Source organism: Eriocheir sinensis, unplaced genomic scaffold (genome assembly GCF_024679095.1).
Source record: "Eriocheir sinensis breed Jianghai 21 unplaced genomic scaffold, ASM2467909v1 Scaffold491, whole genome shotgun sequence".
Classification (NCBI taxonomy): Eukaryota; Metazoa; Arthropoda; class Malacostraca; order Decapoda; family Varunidae; genus Eriocheir; species Eriocheir sinensis.
The window spans coordinates 299,620-318,665 of record NW_026111822.1 but is presented as its reverse complement, the minus strand read 5'-3'; the positions used below and the strand labels follow the sequence as shown (position 1 = coordinate 318,665).

General features: G+C 45.2%; 1 protein-coding gene across 2 annotated transcripts in view; it reads right to left on the bottom strand.

Moving 5' to 3' along the window:
* Positions 1-9,688: 9,688 nt before the first annotated feature.
* The window catches only part of LOC126992583 (inositol oxygenase-like), a 22,410-nt gene continuing 13,052 nt past the window's right edge, over positions 9,689-19,046 (bottom strand). Inside the window, exons 1-7 of one of the 2 annotated variants that reach the window (XM_050851393.1) lie at positions 17,063-17,229; positions 15,328-15,522; positions 13,330-13,533; positions 12,910-13,046; positions 11,915-12,049; positions 11,337-11,432; positions 9,689-10,492 (exon numbers count right to left, since the gene is read on the bottom strand). In XM_050851393.1, coding sequence (XP_050707350.1) covers positions 10,384-10,492; positions 11,337-11,432; positions 11,915-12,049; positions 12,910-13,046; positions 13,330-13,533; positions 15,328-15,522; positions 17,063-17,158 — 972 coding nt within the window. In that variant the 5' untranslated portion in view covers positions 17,159-17,229 and the 3' untranslated portion in view covers positions 9,689-10,383. Of the gene's footprint in view, positions 10,493-11,336; positions 11,433-11,914; positions 12,050-12,909; positions 13,047-13,329; positions 13,534-15,327; positions 15,523-17,062; positions 17,230-19,046 lie in introns of those variants that run through there. The other variant, XM_050851394.1, reaches the window with a different exon arrangement.

Sequence of the window (19,046 nt, the reverse complement as noted above, 5' to 3'; positions counted from 1 at the left end):
TCTCTCTCTCAATCTCTCTCTCTGTCTCTGTCTCTCTCTGTCTGTCTCTCTATCTCTCAATCTCTCTGTGTCTTTCTCTCTCTCTCTAGTTAGTAAAGAACAGGTAACAAGAAACCTCCACGGCCGAGCTTCAACAACAGAACACCTCGTCACCGTTGATGAGGCTCCACGCCCCGGACCACAGCCATGTTAGCCTCGATAATAGTCCTCGGCGCACTTATTCTGAGACGTCCTGGTGAGTGAGTGCCCTAATTGCCTTTACTGATAATGTCACAGGTCTCCAATGGATCAGGTTTGATGTCAGATATTTTTGTTATTGTGTCGTAAATATCCAGTGATTATTTCCGACTCGTTGAATGTTCATCGCACACAGTTTGTCTTTGAGTAGAAACACTGATTAATATCCATGATCGGTTAGGTTACGAACTCCCTCGATTTCAGACTGGAAAGCTACACAACACTGGTCATCCGCTGAGTGGTTGAATTCCTGGTCTACCCGCCCCTGGAGGAGTGGTCGGTTGCCTGGTCTACTGTGGATATGAGTGGTTGATTCCCTGGTTTACCCCTGGATGACGCAGCTGTTCCTATGCAGGGGAGGACTCACACAAGCGATAAGGTAAGGTTTTAATGGCTGGGTTTACAAGAGGTTTTAATGGCTGGGCTTACAAGAGGTCTTAATAGCTGGGTTTACAAGAGGTTTTAATGGCTGGGTTTACAAGAGGTTTTAATGGCTGGGTTTACAAGAGGTTTTAATGGCTGGGTTTACAAGAGGTTTTAATGGCTGGGTTTACAAGAGGTTTTAATGGCTGGGCTTACAAGAGGTCTTAATAGCTGGGTTTACAAGAGGTTTTAATAGCTGGGTTTACAAGAGGTTTTAATGGCTGGGTTTACAAGAGGTTTTAATAGCTGGGCTTACAAGAGGTCTTAATAGCTGGGTTTACAAGAGGTTTTAATGGCTGGGTTTACAAGAGGTTTTAATGGCTGGGTTTACAAGAGGTTTTAATGGCTGGGTTTACAAGAGGTTTTAATGGCTGGGCTTACAAGAGGTTTTAATAGCTGGGTTCAAGAGAGGTTTTAATGGTACATATCTACTGAATGTTGCTGTGTTACATATCTTGACATGCTCTCAGGGTAAGGAGTGTTCTGATATGGTGCCTTCCCCCTCCCCCAGCACCCGTCGGCCCTGGAGACTCCCTCCTGAGCCTGACGGTGGAGCTGTGGGCCCTGCACCAGACCCCCACACACCCCCACACACCACCCACAGCAGGGGCAGGGCGTTGAGACTCCCCCCACAGGCTAAGACAGGGAGGGACTTGAAGATCCAAGTTTTTGTCATCTGCACAGGAGTTGACACGTGGTATTTGGGAGCAGCGAGTAGCGGGCTTTTTTTTAAATATAGTTTCCGTTTTTTGTGTGTGCCCTTAAGCTGTCTCCTTTGTTGTAGAAAAAAAATGCTTGACAAGGCTTTCATAGGTGTTTGGGGCATTTCCATGGGTAGTTTAATGACCCTGGTGGTAGTCTGACCCTTCCTCTGCGCAATGAACTTGTAAAAACGCTCATAAAAACACAGATATTAACCCAGTAGCAGCGGGGATCATGTTTCTTAATGGTCCCTCCAAGCGAGAAAAATGAGAAAAAAATCACCCCTCACACAAACCATTTCATATATATCAAAGCATTTGCGATCAGATTATGTATCATCTATTTTTGAGGGTTTATATCATGGTACAAATTTGGCCTGTCGCTGCTACATGGTAAAGCCACAAATTTAGTCCGTCGCTGCTACCGGGTTAACCTCATTATCGTGTTAAAATCCCTGTATCTCACTGTTATCTTCCTCTCCCTCTATATTATTTGTCAATCTCTCTTTCTCTCTCTCCCACAGATGTCTAAGGTTCCGCCCATGCAGCTGATGGGTGCCAATGCCTACACATGCGTCGACCACAGGCGTGCGCTGGACATTGCCTACAATTCATGGTGCAAATGGTATGTTGGAGGAATTCTTTGATGTATTGGAGGGACTGGGATGCCTGCTGGATGGTACAGGTAAATTACCTGGCTCACAACTGAGAGAGCCCGGGTTCAATTCCCGGGCAGAGTGGAAAAATTTGGGCAGCTTTTCTGATACCCTACACCCCTGTCCACCCAGCAGTGAATGGGTACCAGGTATTAATCGGGGGTTGTGTCCCGTCTCCTGGGGTCTGTTCCCTTCTCCTATAATTCTTTCCCCTTCTGTCTCTCTCCAGCATATGACCACAGATGTTGCGCCCACTAAACAAAACTTTCCTTCCTTCCCCTTCTGTCTCTCTCCGGCATATGACCACAGATGTTGCACCCACTAAAAAAAAACTTTCCTTCCTTCCCCTTCTGTCTCTCTCCGGCATATGACCACAGATGTTGCACCCACTAAACAAAACTTTCCTTCCTTCCCCTTCTGTCTCTCTCCGGCATATGACCACAGATGTTGCACCCACTAAACAAAACTTTCCTTCCTTCCCCTTCTGTCTCTCTCCGGCATATGACCACAGATGTTGCACCCACTAAACAAAACTTTCCAACTTTCCAACAGTTGAATTACAGTTTGGTCCAAGTGTTGTCCCTGTGGCTCACCCTCCTAGAGAAATACCTGTTGCTCTGAGGGATAAACTTAAGAAGGAATTAGACCATATGGAAAGACTAGGTGTCATTGTTGAAGAAAATAAATCCACAGATTGGCTCAATAGTATGGTTATTACATGTGACTGAGTTTTTTTTCCCTTTCCCTCGTTTTCTATTTGAGCCTAGCTACTAACAAGGCTTCAGTTCTTCCTGAGTGAAGTGATAACTTGTTCTCTGGCATCCGTTTGTTACAGGAGTCCAGTTCTTTTCCCTGCTTGCCTGAAACTTCCTTAATTGGCATCCTTGTGTGTTACAGCTAATATATATATACTGTGTCATCTGCATATAAAAGTCATGGATAGGAAACACTAATTGACATACCATTTACATAACATAAGAATAAAATAGCTCCCAGGATTTATATATATTTGTTTATTTCCTTTTAATCAAGGTTTTAGTAAGAAGAGGAGCCCTGTACCCTGCCTTCCACTACACACACACACACACACACACACACACACACACACACACACACACACACACACGCACGCACACGCACACGCACACGCACGCAAACACACACACACACAAAAAAAAAATATATATAAAAAAAGAGCCCAGTGATTTTTCCATTTCTTTACTTGCCTCCTAAAACATAACCCACCCTCGTTTGACCCCACCATGACCTCTCGCGACCTAACCTAACCTGACCTGACCTTTCCCAGGGAGCGTCAGCGGAGATCGATCTGGCTGAAGGTTGGCGGCCGGGTCAAGCTCGCCCTGGACAAGTAGTTCTGTGAGATGTGCTCGGCGGATGTTGTTGACCTCGGCCACATCAATGTTACTAAGATGGTGGAGGTGGGGAAACTACATCTACATTGACGACGGACTCAAGGAGACCGCTGAGACTACTACTACTACTACTACTATTATTACTACTATGTGTACTATTAAATCCTCTATACTGTTACTATGTCTACTATTGAGTCCCTTATATAGTACTTCCATGACAGCTGATACTACTACTACTACTACTACTATGACCACTCAGTCCCTGGTAAGTACAATGTCATTATCATCATCATTCATTAGGTTAAGGTCCATTTAATTCAATCTTCCTGAGCGGTTGGACGCCCAATGCTTGTACAGTCCCATCAATCCAAAGTCTTCCTGTACACACCTTCTCCATGTTTTCCTAGGTCTACCAACTGGTCTCCTTCCTTCTACCTCCATTCTACTCTCTTCTGCCCAATGTTCATCCAGTCCCATCAATGCCAAGTCTTCCTGTACACACCTTCTCCATGTTTTCCTAGGTCTACCAACTGGTCTCCTTCCTTCTACCTCCATTCTACTCTGTCGTCTGCCCAATGTTCATCCAGTCCCATCAATGCCAAGTCTTCCTGTACACACCTTCTCCATGTTTTCCTAGGTCTACCAACTGGTCTCCTTCCTTCTACCTCCAGTCTCTCCAACACTCCCAGCACTGTATCCTATCTTTGTTATTTGGGCTATTTCCTTGCAAATGGGGACTTTCCTGAGAGAGCACGTCACGGCAAAGCCATTTCTGGTCTCGAAATTGCGATACAGCGCCTACCGGTCGAGATAGCCTTGTGTCTTGTTCTGTCTCTCTCTTATCTCTGTGTGTTATGTAAAGGCTGGCCTCTAACAATACATGCAAAAACATATGTAACTGTACCTAATGGGCTATTAAGAAATGTTTTAAATGTTTCAAATGTTGTCTTTACCTCACAGTTAATTCATTCTTCCTCATATATATATATCTTGATTGCCCTCTCGTCTTTTTAATTAATCCTCGATCGCGCTCTCTTAATCATCCCAGCCAGCTGTTCCTTATAGGGCCCTCACACACCTGTACACAATTTTCCGTACATACCAAGATCCATTTCTAATCGTCAGCCAACTCTGATATAAATTCTTTCTCCCACTCCTCTTTATAATAGTTCTGTCTCTCTCTGTGTGTTCTGTCTTTAACTCACAGTTCATTATTTCTCTCTATCTCATAATTGTTACCTTATGTCTAGTTCTGTCTCTCTTATCTCTGTGTGTTCTGTCTTTGCCTCACAGTTCATCATTTCTCTGTATCTCCTTCTTTCTTTCATCTTTTTTATCTCCTTATGTCTTTTCTTCCTCTTTCTCTTCCTTCTTTCTCTGTCTTTCCATATTCTTCTTTCTTTCATCTTTTTCTTCTCCTCTCCCTTTGTTTATCACCTCCTCTTCGTCGTTCTCTTATTCTCGTTCAGTAATCTTCTTCGTCTTCTCGTTGCAGGTTCTTCCTCAAGTTCTTTCTGAAGTGTAACCAGAACTGCCTCAAGAAAGCCGGCAACCCCAGGGACATGAGGGTCTTCCAGGTGGGTGACTACTAAGTCTTGCTACTACTACTACTACACTACAAAACTCCTCCTCCCCTCTTACTACTACTACTACTACAACAAAACTCCTCCTCTTCTTTCTCCTACTACTACTACTACTACTACTACTACTACTACTACTACTTAGATATATAGCGAGATTGTAATGGTGTGTGTGTGTGTGTGTTTTTCCTTGGGAGAGTCGCTGCCTGCCTTCCCCCTTTCACACACACACTCACACACACACACACACACAAAGCCCTTACGCCCTCAACACGCCCACTACAGAAGAGGAGGAGGAGGAGGAAATATCTCTCATACCGCCTCCTCATTTTTAATCTTCATACGGACCGCGGGGGGAGAGAGAGAGAGAGAGAGAGAGAGAGAGAGAGAGAGAGAGAGAGAGAGAGAGAGAGAGAGAGAGAGAGAGAGAGAGAGAGAGAGGAGAGAGGAGAGAGAGAGAGAGGAGAGAGAGAGAGAGAGAGAGAGAGAGAGAGAGAGAGAGAGAGAGAGAGAGAGAGAGAGAGAGAGAGAGAGAGAGAGAGAGAGAGAGAGAGAGAGAGAGAGAGAGAGAGAGAGAGAGAGAGAGAGAGAGAGAGAGAGAGAGAGAGAGAGAGAGAGAGAGAGAGAGAGAGAGAGAGAGAGAGAGAGAGAGAGAGAGAGAGAGAGAGAGAGAGAGAGAGAGAGAGAATATCAGATACACAGGAAAAGAAGGAAGAAAGAAAAAATTGGAATAACCCAGAGAGAGAGAGAGCTCATTACTGCCCTGTCGTGGGCGGAAGTATAAGCGTGTGAGGTTGACCAGACGAAGGGGACTCACTATGAGGAGGAGGAGGAGGAGAGGAGGAAGAGGAGAAATAAAGGACAAAGTTAATATATGGAAGAAAATGAAGGAGGAGGAGGAGGATCTCGAGGAATAGGAAGACGAAGATAAATAAGATAAAAAAAGGAATAAGAAAAAGAGAAGGAGAAGGGCACCACAGCCCCCCCCCCCACACACGCTGCCGCTTCTACACTACGCGTACAGCAAAAGCTGGCCGCCCCGCGAGGCACCCAGGCAGCCACGGACTCACGGGGACGGGGCGAGTAAACCTCGGCTCACGACATCGCGTGACCCAGCTGAGGCAGCAGACGGGGCACCCCGCGCCCCCGCACGCTGTGAGCAGCCCTCCTTGTGTCTGGAAGAATAACCTGGCTAACACACGCTGCCCCGTGACCCACAGCCAGCCCCGCCGCCCCGTGAAGGCAGGACAAAGTCGCCCTGCTGGCGGCGTGCGGCAGCCTGTGGCGGTCTGGACTGCTGTCGGGACCCAAGCCAGCATGCCCTGTGTGCGGGAGGAGGAGGAAAGAGGGAAAAGGAGAAATGGTGTGTGTGTGTGTGTCACTCTCACCACGGTGGAGTGCAAACACTCAGTAGTTGTAGTCAAGGCTTAATGAAAGTGATGAGTGGTGTTGAGACTGAGTGAGCAGGTTTTTCACCCCATGTTAGTGGGAACACTTGATAGGTGTTCTTTGTGCTACTTGTTTCTTGTGTTTACATGTTAGTTTATAATTAGACTAAGTTCTAAGTGTTATGATTTAGTCTTGTATGGCTGAGTCCTGTCCCTGGACCCTTAGTTCATCATCAGAATCTCTATATTTACCTCAAGTAATATTCTTAGTCACGCTGCCCATGTTATTTGGCAGATGGTAATCCTGTGTGCGATAACGGTGCCTTATAAGACTTGGTAAATAAACTACTAATTTTACTCTCTGCTTTAAGTGATCAACAATTAATTTTACTTTGAGGTATAATGAACCAACATAATTAAGGAGTGCCCATGCCAGGCACGACATCAAGAGTATTTTTCTGTTGACCAGCAGACTTACTTACTGACCATTTCCAATAGTCTGTTGAGGCAGTGGCTTCTGCAGGTCCTTTCCTCCCTTCTGTTTGCCACTCAGTCCCAATTTCCCATTTCGTGTCCCCTCTTTCTTTGGGCACCCGTAATGCACCCCTACTTGATTTACATTTCTCAGCGTCTCTTTGTGGCACCTGTGCACAGGGCAGAGTTAGTAGCTATTTCTCCTCCACACCAACTACCTTCTTGTATACATGGTTTCTCAGTAATTACTTATTTGTTGTGCTGTGTTAGCTGTTACTTGCTGCTACATCAAACTGCAGGTTAGTCCAATAAGAACAAGTGAATGACTAAGTCTAGTGTTGTTGTTGTTATTCCCAAGCTCCATTGGCAATGGCAAACTGAAGCATAGTATTACACATTCATTGAACGCAATTCAAACTAACTACCCTAATCAAATAACCTAACCTGGTCTGAGCTAACTAAACTAAATACAGTTTTGGTCTCCCCACCATGCAAAGGATATTGCTAAATTAGGTGTTCAGCGTCGGGCAACGAAAATTATCCCTTCCTTGCGCAACAAATCCTACGAAGAAAGGCTTTCTACCCTTAACATGTTCTCTCTTGAGAAACGTCGCCTCCGAGGAAAACTGATCGAATATCTTAAAATACTTAATGGTTTCACGAATGTAGACAGATCAACATTGTTTATGATCGATGACACTTTGCGCACGAGGAACAATGGCGTAAAACTCAGATGTAAACAAGTAAATTCAGACTGCACCAAATTTTTCTTCACCAACGTTGTAGTGCGAGAATGGAATAAGCTCCCATCATCAGTGGTCCAGTGTAACACGATTGACTCCTTCAAAAATAAGCTCGACCGTCACTTCCTTCAACTTAATATCAACTAGAGTAGAAACGCAACGTTTTGGAGTCTTCTGATTAATGTAAAATCACTTAGGTTTAAGACAGACCACCAAGTCTGGGCCGTGGTCTGTGTCTGATTTTTCTATATAAAATCTCTCTAGACATCAGGAACTATATATTTTTGACTGGGATATCTCTCTCTCTCATCTCTGTGTGGTCTGATTTTCTATGTAAATCTCTCTCTAGACATCGGGAACTAATATATTTTGACTTTGTGGGATATCTCTCTCTCTCTCTCTCTCTAGGCATAGGGGAACTAATATATTTTGACTTTGTGGGATCTCTCTCTCTCTCTCTCTCTCTCTCTCTCTCTCTCTCTCTCTCTCTCTCTCTCTCTCTCTCTCTCTCTCTCAGCATGGGGGAACTAATATATTTTGCTGTTCTTTAATCTTTTTTTCTACCACGCCACCTCTAGGAATGGACCCTTCCCTCCGCGCCCCACTTGCATCTGAAGGTAAAATTCGCTCCTAGACTTATTTAAAACCAGACTTTAGAAAACTAAATTTTATAAAGGCATTCATGCCTTTTTTTCCCCATAAACATCGCAATAGTATAGTTAATACCGAACGCTCCAACAACAGAAATTCCAACTTTTCCTCCTAAGCTCGCATCCCCCTCAAAATTCTTAACGCCCCCAGCTTAAACCCACTGGTCTATAGCCATGCTGGCCCGTTTCTGGCTTCCGTTAAATGCCTAGCAACCTCGTGTGTTTCTCCTGTTATGAAACTGAGAACAGTGCACCAAGTCCTCACCTCACCTGAAGGCAAAAACTGCTCCCCGGATTCAGAGAGGAATCGTCAGCAGGCAGCCACCAGCAGGCACGGCCATGCTGCTCACGCTGGCGTCTGACTGTTACTGAGTCGCCGGCCGCCGGTGCGAGTGGCTGAAGCTGAACCACTGAAACTTGAACCACCGAATACAGCAGCGGGAAGTCTCAAGACAAACAAATAAATGCATCAACCATTGCCTTTCAAGTTTACATTTCACATTGTGCAGCGAAATCTTCCACTGTACTCACCTTTTTAGTGTACAGTGTATAGTGTAGTCTACATTGTGAAGGGCTTCGAACACGCTACACAGGATCGAAAAAAGTTCCGAACTCCTCATCAGTCCTACGAGAAGAAACCCCGCATGCAAGCCCTTGTAGGGACTGGAATGTTGAAATAAACCAAACGATGCATTATAAGGATTATGTAACTACTGGGCTCGGCACCTGTCAAGTTAGATACCGCCTTTAGCAGGAGAAGCGAGTGATGATAACGAGTCCACCTCTGTGATTATCAAACTACAGTGCCGGGTGTGAACTCGAAACGTTATTGGTTCCTCCTAATAAGTAGTCCAATACAACAAGCCCCTTCCCTCTCGCCCCCAGTGACTTAACGGAAAAATGCAACATTTATAGAACACACACACACACACACACACACACACACACACACACACACCTTCCAAGACTTTGTCGGGACGAATTCTTATAATTCCATCTGATACTTTACTGCATGCGCAATGGTTGTTATCATAATGCCACACTCCGATCTAACACACACACACACACACACACACACACACACACACACAGGCAGAATGGCCTTCAACTTTCACTGATCTTTTTTTTCACCTTCGTACCATTCTTTTCCGAACCTTTCCTTCGTACACTCTCCTTGCCTAATAAAAAAAAGCCCAAACAGTCACTACGCGCATCGTGAGTGTCATCCCAGGCTGTCCCGGGCCAAGCGTCGGGATGTGTCGGCAGGTGGCGAGCTTCCGGATTCCCTGTTACCCCAATCCAATTACCTGGTCATAAGCTTGTGGACTGAGGACAGAATTCACCTGAAAAAAAAATATCGAGACACCTTCGTGACGCACTGGCCTGAACAACAGCCTTTTGAAAACCATTTACTAGGGTGTGGGCGCCTCAAGGCAGGCAGACAATAAAAGATGATCAAAATCGCGTTCTGTTATTTTAATCATATCATAAGCAACATAGTTTTGGTTCCTACACTGCCAACATCTAAGAAAATCAGGTAAATTGGTGCACACGGCACGGACGAAAGAAAACGCAGCACAAGACACACCACTTTAGGGCTGACTACCGCAAGACTCGAGATCCAGACTGAGGCGTAGCGACGGGGTAACGGGGGTTTGGGGGGTCAAGAACCTGCTCCCCCATAGGCCACCATACGAGATTTTGAAATAAAGAAAATGCAAGGAAATATGGCAAATCGGATAATTCCATATGTAGATCCCTAGGTACGCCACTGAATCCAGAAGCACTTTAGTGTTTGTACGAACCACAGTGCGGGACAACAACAACCAGCGCAGTCAAGCAAACTACACGAAACAACACGACACTCGAGATAAACAAGCGACTAATGATACACTAGTCACGGGTGGGTGCGGGGCAGGGCGGGCGGGCGGGCGGGCGCTGAGCCGACAACCTCTACCCTCCTCCGCCGCCCACAGGTTCTTGTCCCAAAGCTCCTCGAGTCCCATAAATCATCTTTCTCCCAAACACTCCACAAAGAACACACGTCACAGCTGATCCTCATCCGACGAGCCCCCACCCAGCCTGTATCTGCCTCTCTTTGGTGCAGGGGAGGAGGAGGGAGGTGAGGATGCCAGGGGCGAGGCAGAGGGGGAGGCCGCTACCACTTGAGTTTGCCGGGGCAGTACTTGTCGACGAGGCTCTGGTAGTAGGGCTGCAGCGCCTTCATGTCGGGGATCTTCTGCTTCTTGGTGTACAGGTCGAATTTGCTGCAAGGTCAGACATACATTTTTTTTTTTTTTTGCAGGTGACTTGCTGAAGGACCTCGACTAACTTAGTAACGTTATTCTATGTATTTACTCTTTTCTTCTTACGCTACTTCCTGCTCAAGTCCAACACCGAGTTAACCTGATACCCCGTTTCAATACAATCCTATTACTACTACTGCTACTACTACTACTGCTACCATTACTACTACTACTACTACTACTATTACCTCTACTACTGCTACTACTACTACTACTACTCCCATCACTACTACATCACAGTCACTACTACTTTTAACCTTTAACATCTAGCAAAAACAACAAAAGAGGATGGCTATGCGCAAACTTTCATATTCTTCGATAATCTACCTTTAGGATACTCCCAATGAATATGGTATACTCTAACCTTTCCGTGAGGCACTACTTTTAATAACACCAGCGTTGAATGGACTTAGGTTATTTTGGGGTGGTTTTAATTGACACTGGGGGGGCTGCACAGAGGATAAGGCAGTGGTGGGGTTGTAAACATCGACTAAAGGCCAGTTTCACAGTTCCCCACGATGGATTAGTAAGCTCCCAAACCAATACCAGAAGCTTCGAAATTTCCACGTATAGTGTCTGGTGTTTATATTTAAGTTCACATATTTGATGAAGCTATACAGGAAAAGTCTTGTGTATTTAGTGTGGCATCGAAGACCTCACCATTTTGGATTGTATGGGATTCTATAGTTTGGTTCGGGCTGCTACGAAGACACTGTGTTGGACTGTGAAATCGGCTCTAAGGGCTTGTGAGAGGGGACTGGGTTGTGGTGGGGAGCTGGTGGGTCAGTAAAGGGTCATCACTTACTTGAACTCCTTGATCCAGGGTAGCATCTCCATGTCACGGTTGTCGCAGAGGTGGTAGTAATCCCCGCTGCCGTGCCACGGGTAGAACGAGTGGAACCTGGCGACACCACATACAGGTAAGAAAAACAGGTAGGGTTATTAATTAAGTGTGCAGGTGGGATAGTTAAGTGTGAGTGTGTAGAACAGTTGTATATCTGGTCATTTATCTTTCTCCCTCTCCTATAACCTTGTCTTTCTTCATTCATTTCTTTCCTTCCTTGGTAACTCAAATTTCCTTGTCTTCTTCCATCCTTCCTTCCTTCATTCATTCCTTGTTTTCCTTCCTTGGTAACCCACGTCTCTATCATGCTATATTTTCCTCTTGTCCTTCTTTCTTTCCCCCAAATTTCCTTGTCTGCTTCCATCCTTCCTTCCTTCCTTCCTTCCTTATTTTCCTTCCTTGGTAACCCACGTCTCTATCATGCTATATTTTCCTCTTGTCCTTCTTTCTTTCCCCCAAATTTCCTTGTCTGCTTCCTGCCTTCTTTCCTTCCTTCCTTCCTTCCTTTCCCCTCCCTCCCTCCCGCCCCCCACACCTACCTGATGATGTACATGGCCTCCTCCGGCAGTGTACATTTGTTGTGCTTCAGAACCTGGTACATGTACTCGTCGTGACCCCAGGAGATGTACACCTTCTCCAGGCCACAGTTCGGTTCATACATCCCGTACTTGGTGCTGGCGAGAACAAGAACAATAACAATACAACAAAAAACAAAAACCTGGGAAAAATCTAAAAACTATACCGTGCTGGCGAGAACAAGAACAGGAACAATAAAAAACAAGAAAACATCACAAAATAATAAATGAAATACCGTATGGAAGATCAAATAGAAGCCAAGTCGATGTTCTTCAAGGTTCCCATACTACAACCCACAAGGAAACATCACAAAAATATAAATGAAATCCCGTATAGAGCATCAAATAAAAGCCAAGTTGTGTTTATCAGTGTTCCTCAATGTTTTCGTACTGCTGCCCACAAGAAAACATCACAAAAATATAAATGAAATCCCGTATAGAGCATCAAAGAGAAGCCAAGTCGTGTTTATCAGTGTTCCTCAATGTTTTCGTACTGCTGCCCACAAGAAAACATCACAAAAATATAAAAAGTAAATGCAATGTCGTGGATCAACCAGGGAACACTGAACAGGTCGTATTTATGTGTTCTTCAAGGTTGTCGTTTACTTCTTGCTTCATTCTACGTAAGCGATTCTTTCACGATCCATTTGACTCTCCTAAAGATTTTGTGTCTCCCGTCGCCAGGTATTCAGTTCGACGCTCATCCCTTCCTCTCCTGCTGCTGCCCTCTCATACCCCCACAGATGAGGTAGAGGAGATAAATTGCAGGCGGAAACAGGTAGTCGAGTTGTAACAATCTTTAGTACGGTTTGCATAGATGTGTGAAAGTGCAGGAAACATATCAATGGACACACACACACACACACACACACACACACACACACACACACATACACCGCTACCTTGACTACATCCCCCCCCCCCCCCCCCCCCCCCCACACACACACACCAATACTTACTTAAATTTAGGGTTGTTGAGGTCGGGGTTGTCGTGGAAGGTTGAGTTTCGGTACACGATGGAGGGAGAGAACTCGCAGCCCACCGCGAACGTGTCTCCCACCGTGGACCACTGGGGCTCCCCGTAGAAGACCATCACCTGGGGAACACGACGCCGGGGGTAATTAGTCGAGTCAAACTTCACGTATGTATTTTTTTCTTGCATGTTTTTTAGTTGTTATTTTGATATGTGATAAATATTATGTAACTGCAGGTCGCGGGAGGTCGTCAGTAGGTCGTAAAGTCTTTCTCCTTCCCACTTCCCTTACCTTAGCCTCTGTACCTCCCCCTTCGAACTTCTACATCAAGGGTAAATCACGACTGTCTTCCTTACCATAGAAATGAAAACCTCACCTTCCAGTCCCGTCTCTAGCGTCTCTCACCTTCCCCAAGTCGTGGAGGAGGCCCGTCAGGTGCAGCCAGTCCTTGTCGGGGTGGGCCTCACGCAGACGCTCGGCGGTCTGGAAGGCGTGGATGTGGTTGGGAACGTCGACATCCGGGTCACTCTCGTCCATCAGGTCGTTCAGCTTCTCCAACGCCTCCATGATCGTGGCCTCGAACTTGTTGAACTGACCCCACTCCTTGTGCTGGGGAGAGGCAGGGAGGAGAGGGGGGTGGGGTGGGGGGGTTAGCATAAGCGGTTGGCACATCTAAATAGGTGCCTCGATCTTATTAAACAGACATATTTCTTGTGCTGGCCGGGGGAAGAACAGGGAGGAGATGGGGTGAATTTATAAGGTTGACGAGGAGGACAAGGAGTAAACAAGTGAAATACAGGAAGAACAGGGAGAAGATGGGGTGAATTTATAAGGTTGACGAGGAGGACAAGGAATAAACAAGTGAAATACAGGAAGAACAGGGAGAAGATGGGGTGAATTTATAAGGTTGACGAGGAGGACAAGGAGTAAATAAGTGAGATACAGGAAGAACAGGGAGAAGATGGGGTGAATTTATAAGGTTGACGAGGAGGACAAGGAGTAAATAAGTGAGATAGAGGAAGAACAGGGAGAAGATGGGGTGAATTTATAAGGTTGACGAGGAGGACAAGGAGTAAATAAGTGAGATACAGGAAGAACAGGGAGAAGATGGGGTGAATTTATAAGGTTGACGAGGAGGACAAGGAGTAAATAAGTGAGATAGAGGAAGAACAGGGAGAAGATGGGGTGAATTTATAAGGTTGACGAGGAGGACAAGGAGTAAATAAGTGAGATACAGGAAGAACAGGGAGGAGATGGGGTGAATTTATATGGTTGACGAGGAGGACAAGGAGTAAACAAGTGAGATACAGGGAGAACAGGGAGAAGATGGGGTGAATTTATAAGGTTGACGAGGAGGACAAGGAGTAAATAAGTGAGATACAGGAAGAACAGAGAGAAGATGGGGTGAATTTATAAGGTTGACGAGGAGGAAAAAGAGTAAACAAGTGAGATGCAGGGAAAATATAGGTACGGAGAGGCGTTGGTAAGCGCAGAACGATGAAGATGACTGTCCTTGTATATCAACAGGGGCGCGTTAAGAGAGAAATGATGACTTTACGGGGTTAGCAAGGCAGAAGACATGCATGAGAGAGGAGGAGGAAAGATGTGGAGTGGGATGACTGATTGAATGATAGTTTATTGTTGCAGGTAAACAAGGAAGAAGGGAGGAACATGCCATCCCAACCCCCAGGCAGGGCAGAATGTGATTATACAACTAGTAATACACATGTAGGTAGCACCATGAAACTAAAAAGATACAATGGTAGGAATGAATGCACAACAAGGGAAGGGGGCGGTACCTGCCTGAAAATACCTGAAAATAAAATGTGGGGACGGAGAAAGTGATAATGGATGTGGATGAGGTGGAATGTGATAAAAAGGGAAACAGATAAACAAGACTCAAGATAAAGGGTAGTTGAGGAGACAATAGAAAGCAGGAAAAAAATAGAGAGTGATAAGATTGAACTGAAAAAAAGGAGCAAATGAAGAGATAGAGATGAGAGGCGGTGCTTGTGTTTCCGTAATGAATGCAATGGCGACAAGTTATCTAGTTCACGTGTGTGTGTGTGTGTGTGTGTGTGTGTGTGTGTGTGTGTGTGTGTGTGTGTGTATGATAGTTGTGACTGAGCACACAATAAGGCCTCATACACTTACCCCCCCCCCTCCCCCTCTCTCTCCCTCCCTTCGTCTCTCCGTCCCTCTCCCTCCCTCCATTTTCCCTCCTTTCCCTCTTCCTTCTCACTCCCCTTAACTCTCTCTCTCTCTCTCTCTCTCTCTCTCTCTCTCTCTCTCTCTCTCTCTCTCTCTCTCTGTTATCTCTTCTTTAATCCCTTCTTCCTTCACATTTCCCTTAACTTCCCTTCTACACCTCCTCCTTTCCCCTCTCTTTCTCCTCTTCCTCACCTTCCTCTTCACGTAGTCGACGCATTGATGGGTGTGCATCTGTAGGTATGTGTTTTTGACCATCATCTGCTGCGGGTCGGTCGAGTTCTCATCAAAGGTCCTGAACTGCCAGTCACCGCTCTCTTTCACCGCCTCCTCCGGCCGGAACACCAGCGAGGGGTCGATCATAAGGATCTTCGTGCTGCTCTTGGAGTCCTGCGGGGGAGAGGTGGTGTTGGGTGTTAGTTTTGTAGGTTATTGTTATTGTTGTTGTTACCATTGTTTTGATATAAGGTAAAGGGGACAGACCAAGAAAACATCAATAACAACAAGAACAAGAGGAGGAACAAGAACATCATCATCAACAAGAACATCAAGAATAAGAAGAACAACAACAACAGCAAGAACAAGAACAGCAACAACAACTATAACAACGAGGAACTACAGCAACAAGAATAACAACAAAAACAACATCACACCTCCCTCCCCCCCCTATAAAAACACATACGCTTCCCTTTTAAATCTAGTGCCAGAGGAGTCCTGATATCCCATTCTTGAAAGAGAAAGTCGTAGTGGAAGGACAGAGAGAGAGAGAGAGAGAGAGAGATGAGAGAGAGAGAGAGAGAGAGAGAGAGAGAGAGAGAGAGAGAGAGAGAGATAGAGAGAGAGAGAGAGAGAGAGAGAGAGAGAGAGAGAGAGAGAGAGAGAGCAGCTGGATGACTGGTATGCATTCTTCTACAATCTATAGAGTGTCCGAAGATTTGGTTCAGATCTCCTATGCGCTGTCATGTGTCAGGCTGTTATTGTGATGCCACGGTGCCCCACGGCGTAGCGATAGCCAACACACACACACACACACACACACACACACACACACACACACACACACACACACACACACACGATTACTTCCTAGGGACAAGAAGAAAAGATAAAAATGACATTAGATTAACAAGTAAAATAAATTCCAAAGACATTCCAAGCGATCTGCCCGGGAAAGATGAGTTCTGCCTGAAGGGTTTTGGGTGAATGGGAGTGACAGTAATTGTGAGTGATGTCCCGCGGAGGTGTGTGTGTGTATGTGTGTGTGTGTGTGGCGGGGAGAGTAGGAACAGGCGCGGCAGGGGAGGGAGGAAGTAGCTTTTGTTAGTCGGAAGGGGAAGCAAGAGCAAATGATATCAGTGAAGCAGACTGGTAAGGTGAGCAATAAGGACGGTCGGGAAGTGTGTGTACAAGAAGGGATGAGTATGCTGGAAAAGTGTGGGTGAAATGTCCTGCATATCACACCTTACATATTGCGAGGAAGAAGTGTGAAATGGAAAAGAAGTGGTACATGTAAACATAGAGCAAGGTTCAGACATATAACCACGTGAATGTAAAGAAAGAATTAAAAGGAAAAATAATCTAAAATGGACTGTGAAAGACGTATTGAAGCGAATGAGAAGGTTGAACTAGTGTAGAGGGACTAGGAAGTTTGTGTGCGGCAGGAAGTGTGTATCAGAGAAGAAAAACATATCAAAACAAGGAACGATACAAGTGTTCTGAAGGTCTTGGAAGCAGTTATATAGTTGGAAGAGGAAGCGAGCGTAAGTTAGGTAAAAAGTTGACTAGCGAGAAGTATTAGTGTAGCGGCAAGAAGTGTGGAGAGGAGACAGATGAGGTGTGATATGCGCAGAGGGACTAAGTTGAATAGCGGGAAGAATACAGTGGAGGCGACAGAACAAAAGAGAGAGAGAGAGAGATAGGAGACACTTACTGCCATTGTGAACGCCTTGACTTCAGGGGGGATTCTGGCAGGGGACAGCTTTGGGTCCCATCTTAAATACTGCAACGCCCCCCTCCTCCTCTCCATCAGCCAGCGCGTCACCCAAGTTCCACCCCCTATCGCGTCTGCACCATCCCTACCCCTCCTCCAACACCGCCTCACACCGCCACCCTTGCACCCCACATGCCTCCCCTTCCCCCAACCCTACCACCTCCTCTTCCCCAACGTTTGTCATGACCCTTCCGCACACACACATACACACACACATACACACACACTAATAAACTTCGACATAACAACAACGAAAGCGTCAGAGGCACGATTCATACGCACACGAACTATTTTTCTTCCCCATCTTCCTCGCTCTCCTCCCGTGATGTTTCCTGCTCTCTTGCTTGTAAGGCACATTTATAAGTATTATGTAGCATAGGAATGTGTGGAGTTTAGGCCGCAATAGACGCTCCATTCGGCGTCACAATGTTTAGGCGGGGTGAGGTTGTTTTGAGTGACGCCAGCGGGAACCCAACTACCCATCAACAAAAAAACACAAATATTAACCTAAAACAGCCAACATAAGCGGTTAACATGCTTCCCCGGTTCGGTGTCACAATGTTTAGGCGAGGTCAGGTTGTTTTGAGAGTGACGCCAGCGGGAACCCAACTACCCACCAACAACAACAACAAAAAAACAAATATTAACCGATAACAGCCAACATCAGCGGGCAACATGCTTTCCCGGTCCCCTGCCACGCCACATGAGGTTAACGAGGGTGGCCGAATTTGAAAACGTCGGATGGGATAGGGTTAAGTAAGGGATGTGGTGGGACGTTGGTGATAATAATGATGATGTTGATAATACTAATACTCATAGTAGGTACTGAGGGATTAGATAAGTGTCCTCCAACAGGTGAGACACAGGTATATAAGGTAACATGCCCCCCCCCCCCCCCTCCTCTCCCCTTGAGCCATGAGAATTGTGTTATCTATTTTCTCTTTATATTCCTTCTTTTTCTTTTTTTTTCTTATTTTCTTACTTTCCTTTTCTTTCTTATAATACTCCATTTTCTTTCTTTCAGTCATTCTTTCTTTAATTATTGTTCTGTTTATCCTTTCATTCATTTCTTTGTTCTTTCTCTTTTCTTTCCCGCCTGTGGCTATCTTTACTTTTCTTTCTTTTTTCATTCTTTCTATTTCTTTCTTTTTCTTTTTTCTCGTTTCATTTTTTATTGTTTTCTTCCTTTCTTCTTTTCCTATCTATTTTTCCTTTCTTTCCTTTTCTTCTTCCGTCCTTCTCTCCTTTTTTCTTTCTTTTCCACGTTTCTTTTTTCTTCCTTTTATTACTCTATCATAATTCTTTCATTCATTCATCAGTTCTTTCTCTTTTCATTCCTGTCAGATAGGGCCTACGTCTATCTTTCTTTCTCTCTCTCTTCCTTTCTTTTTATTTCCTTTATTACTCTCTCTTTTCTCTCTCTTCTGTCTTTCTTTCGTTTTCTTTCTTTCTTTCCTTCCATTCATCTTTCTGTCTTTCTCTTCCTCCTTTTACCACTCGTCAAGGTATGCAGGATATAGAAGGGAGGATCAAGGAAGGAGCGTCACACCCCGTTCAGGAGGTTCAGGTCGTGTGTTGTGGCGTCTCATCTTATCGCGGCCTTGGAAGCGGCGTTCAGCGGGTGTCTTTGTAGTGTTGCGATATGTCCTTTGCCTGCCTGTCATCAGTTATGCAACCATACACAAAGGTCACATATACGGACCCCATACAAATAGAGGAGAGCGGATATGGAAGATAAGAATAAACAATACAAAACAATAAAGAAAGGGTAGTGTATTTAGTTGCAATATTTAAAGAGAGAGAAAGAGAAATCAGATTAATGTATAAAGTAGAAGGCATAATCTTGGCCTTGATGAAAAATAGAATAAATGATAATATGCAAATAGATTGACGGAGCAGCCTCTCTCTCTCTCTCTCTCTCTCT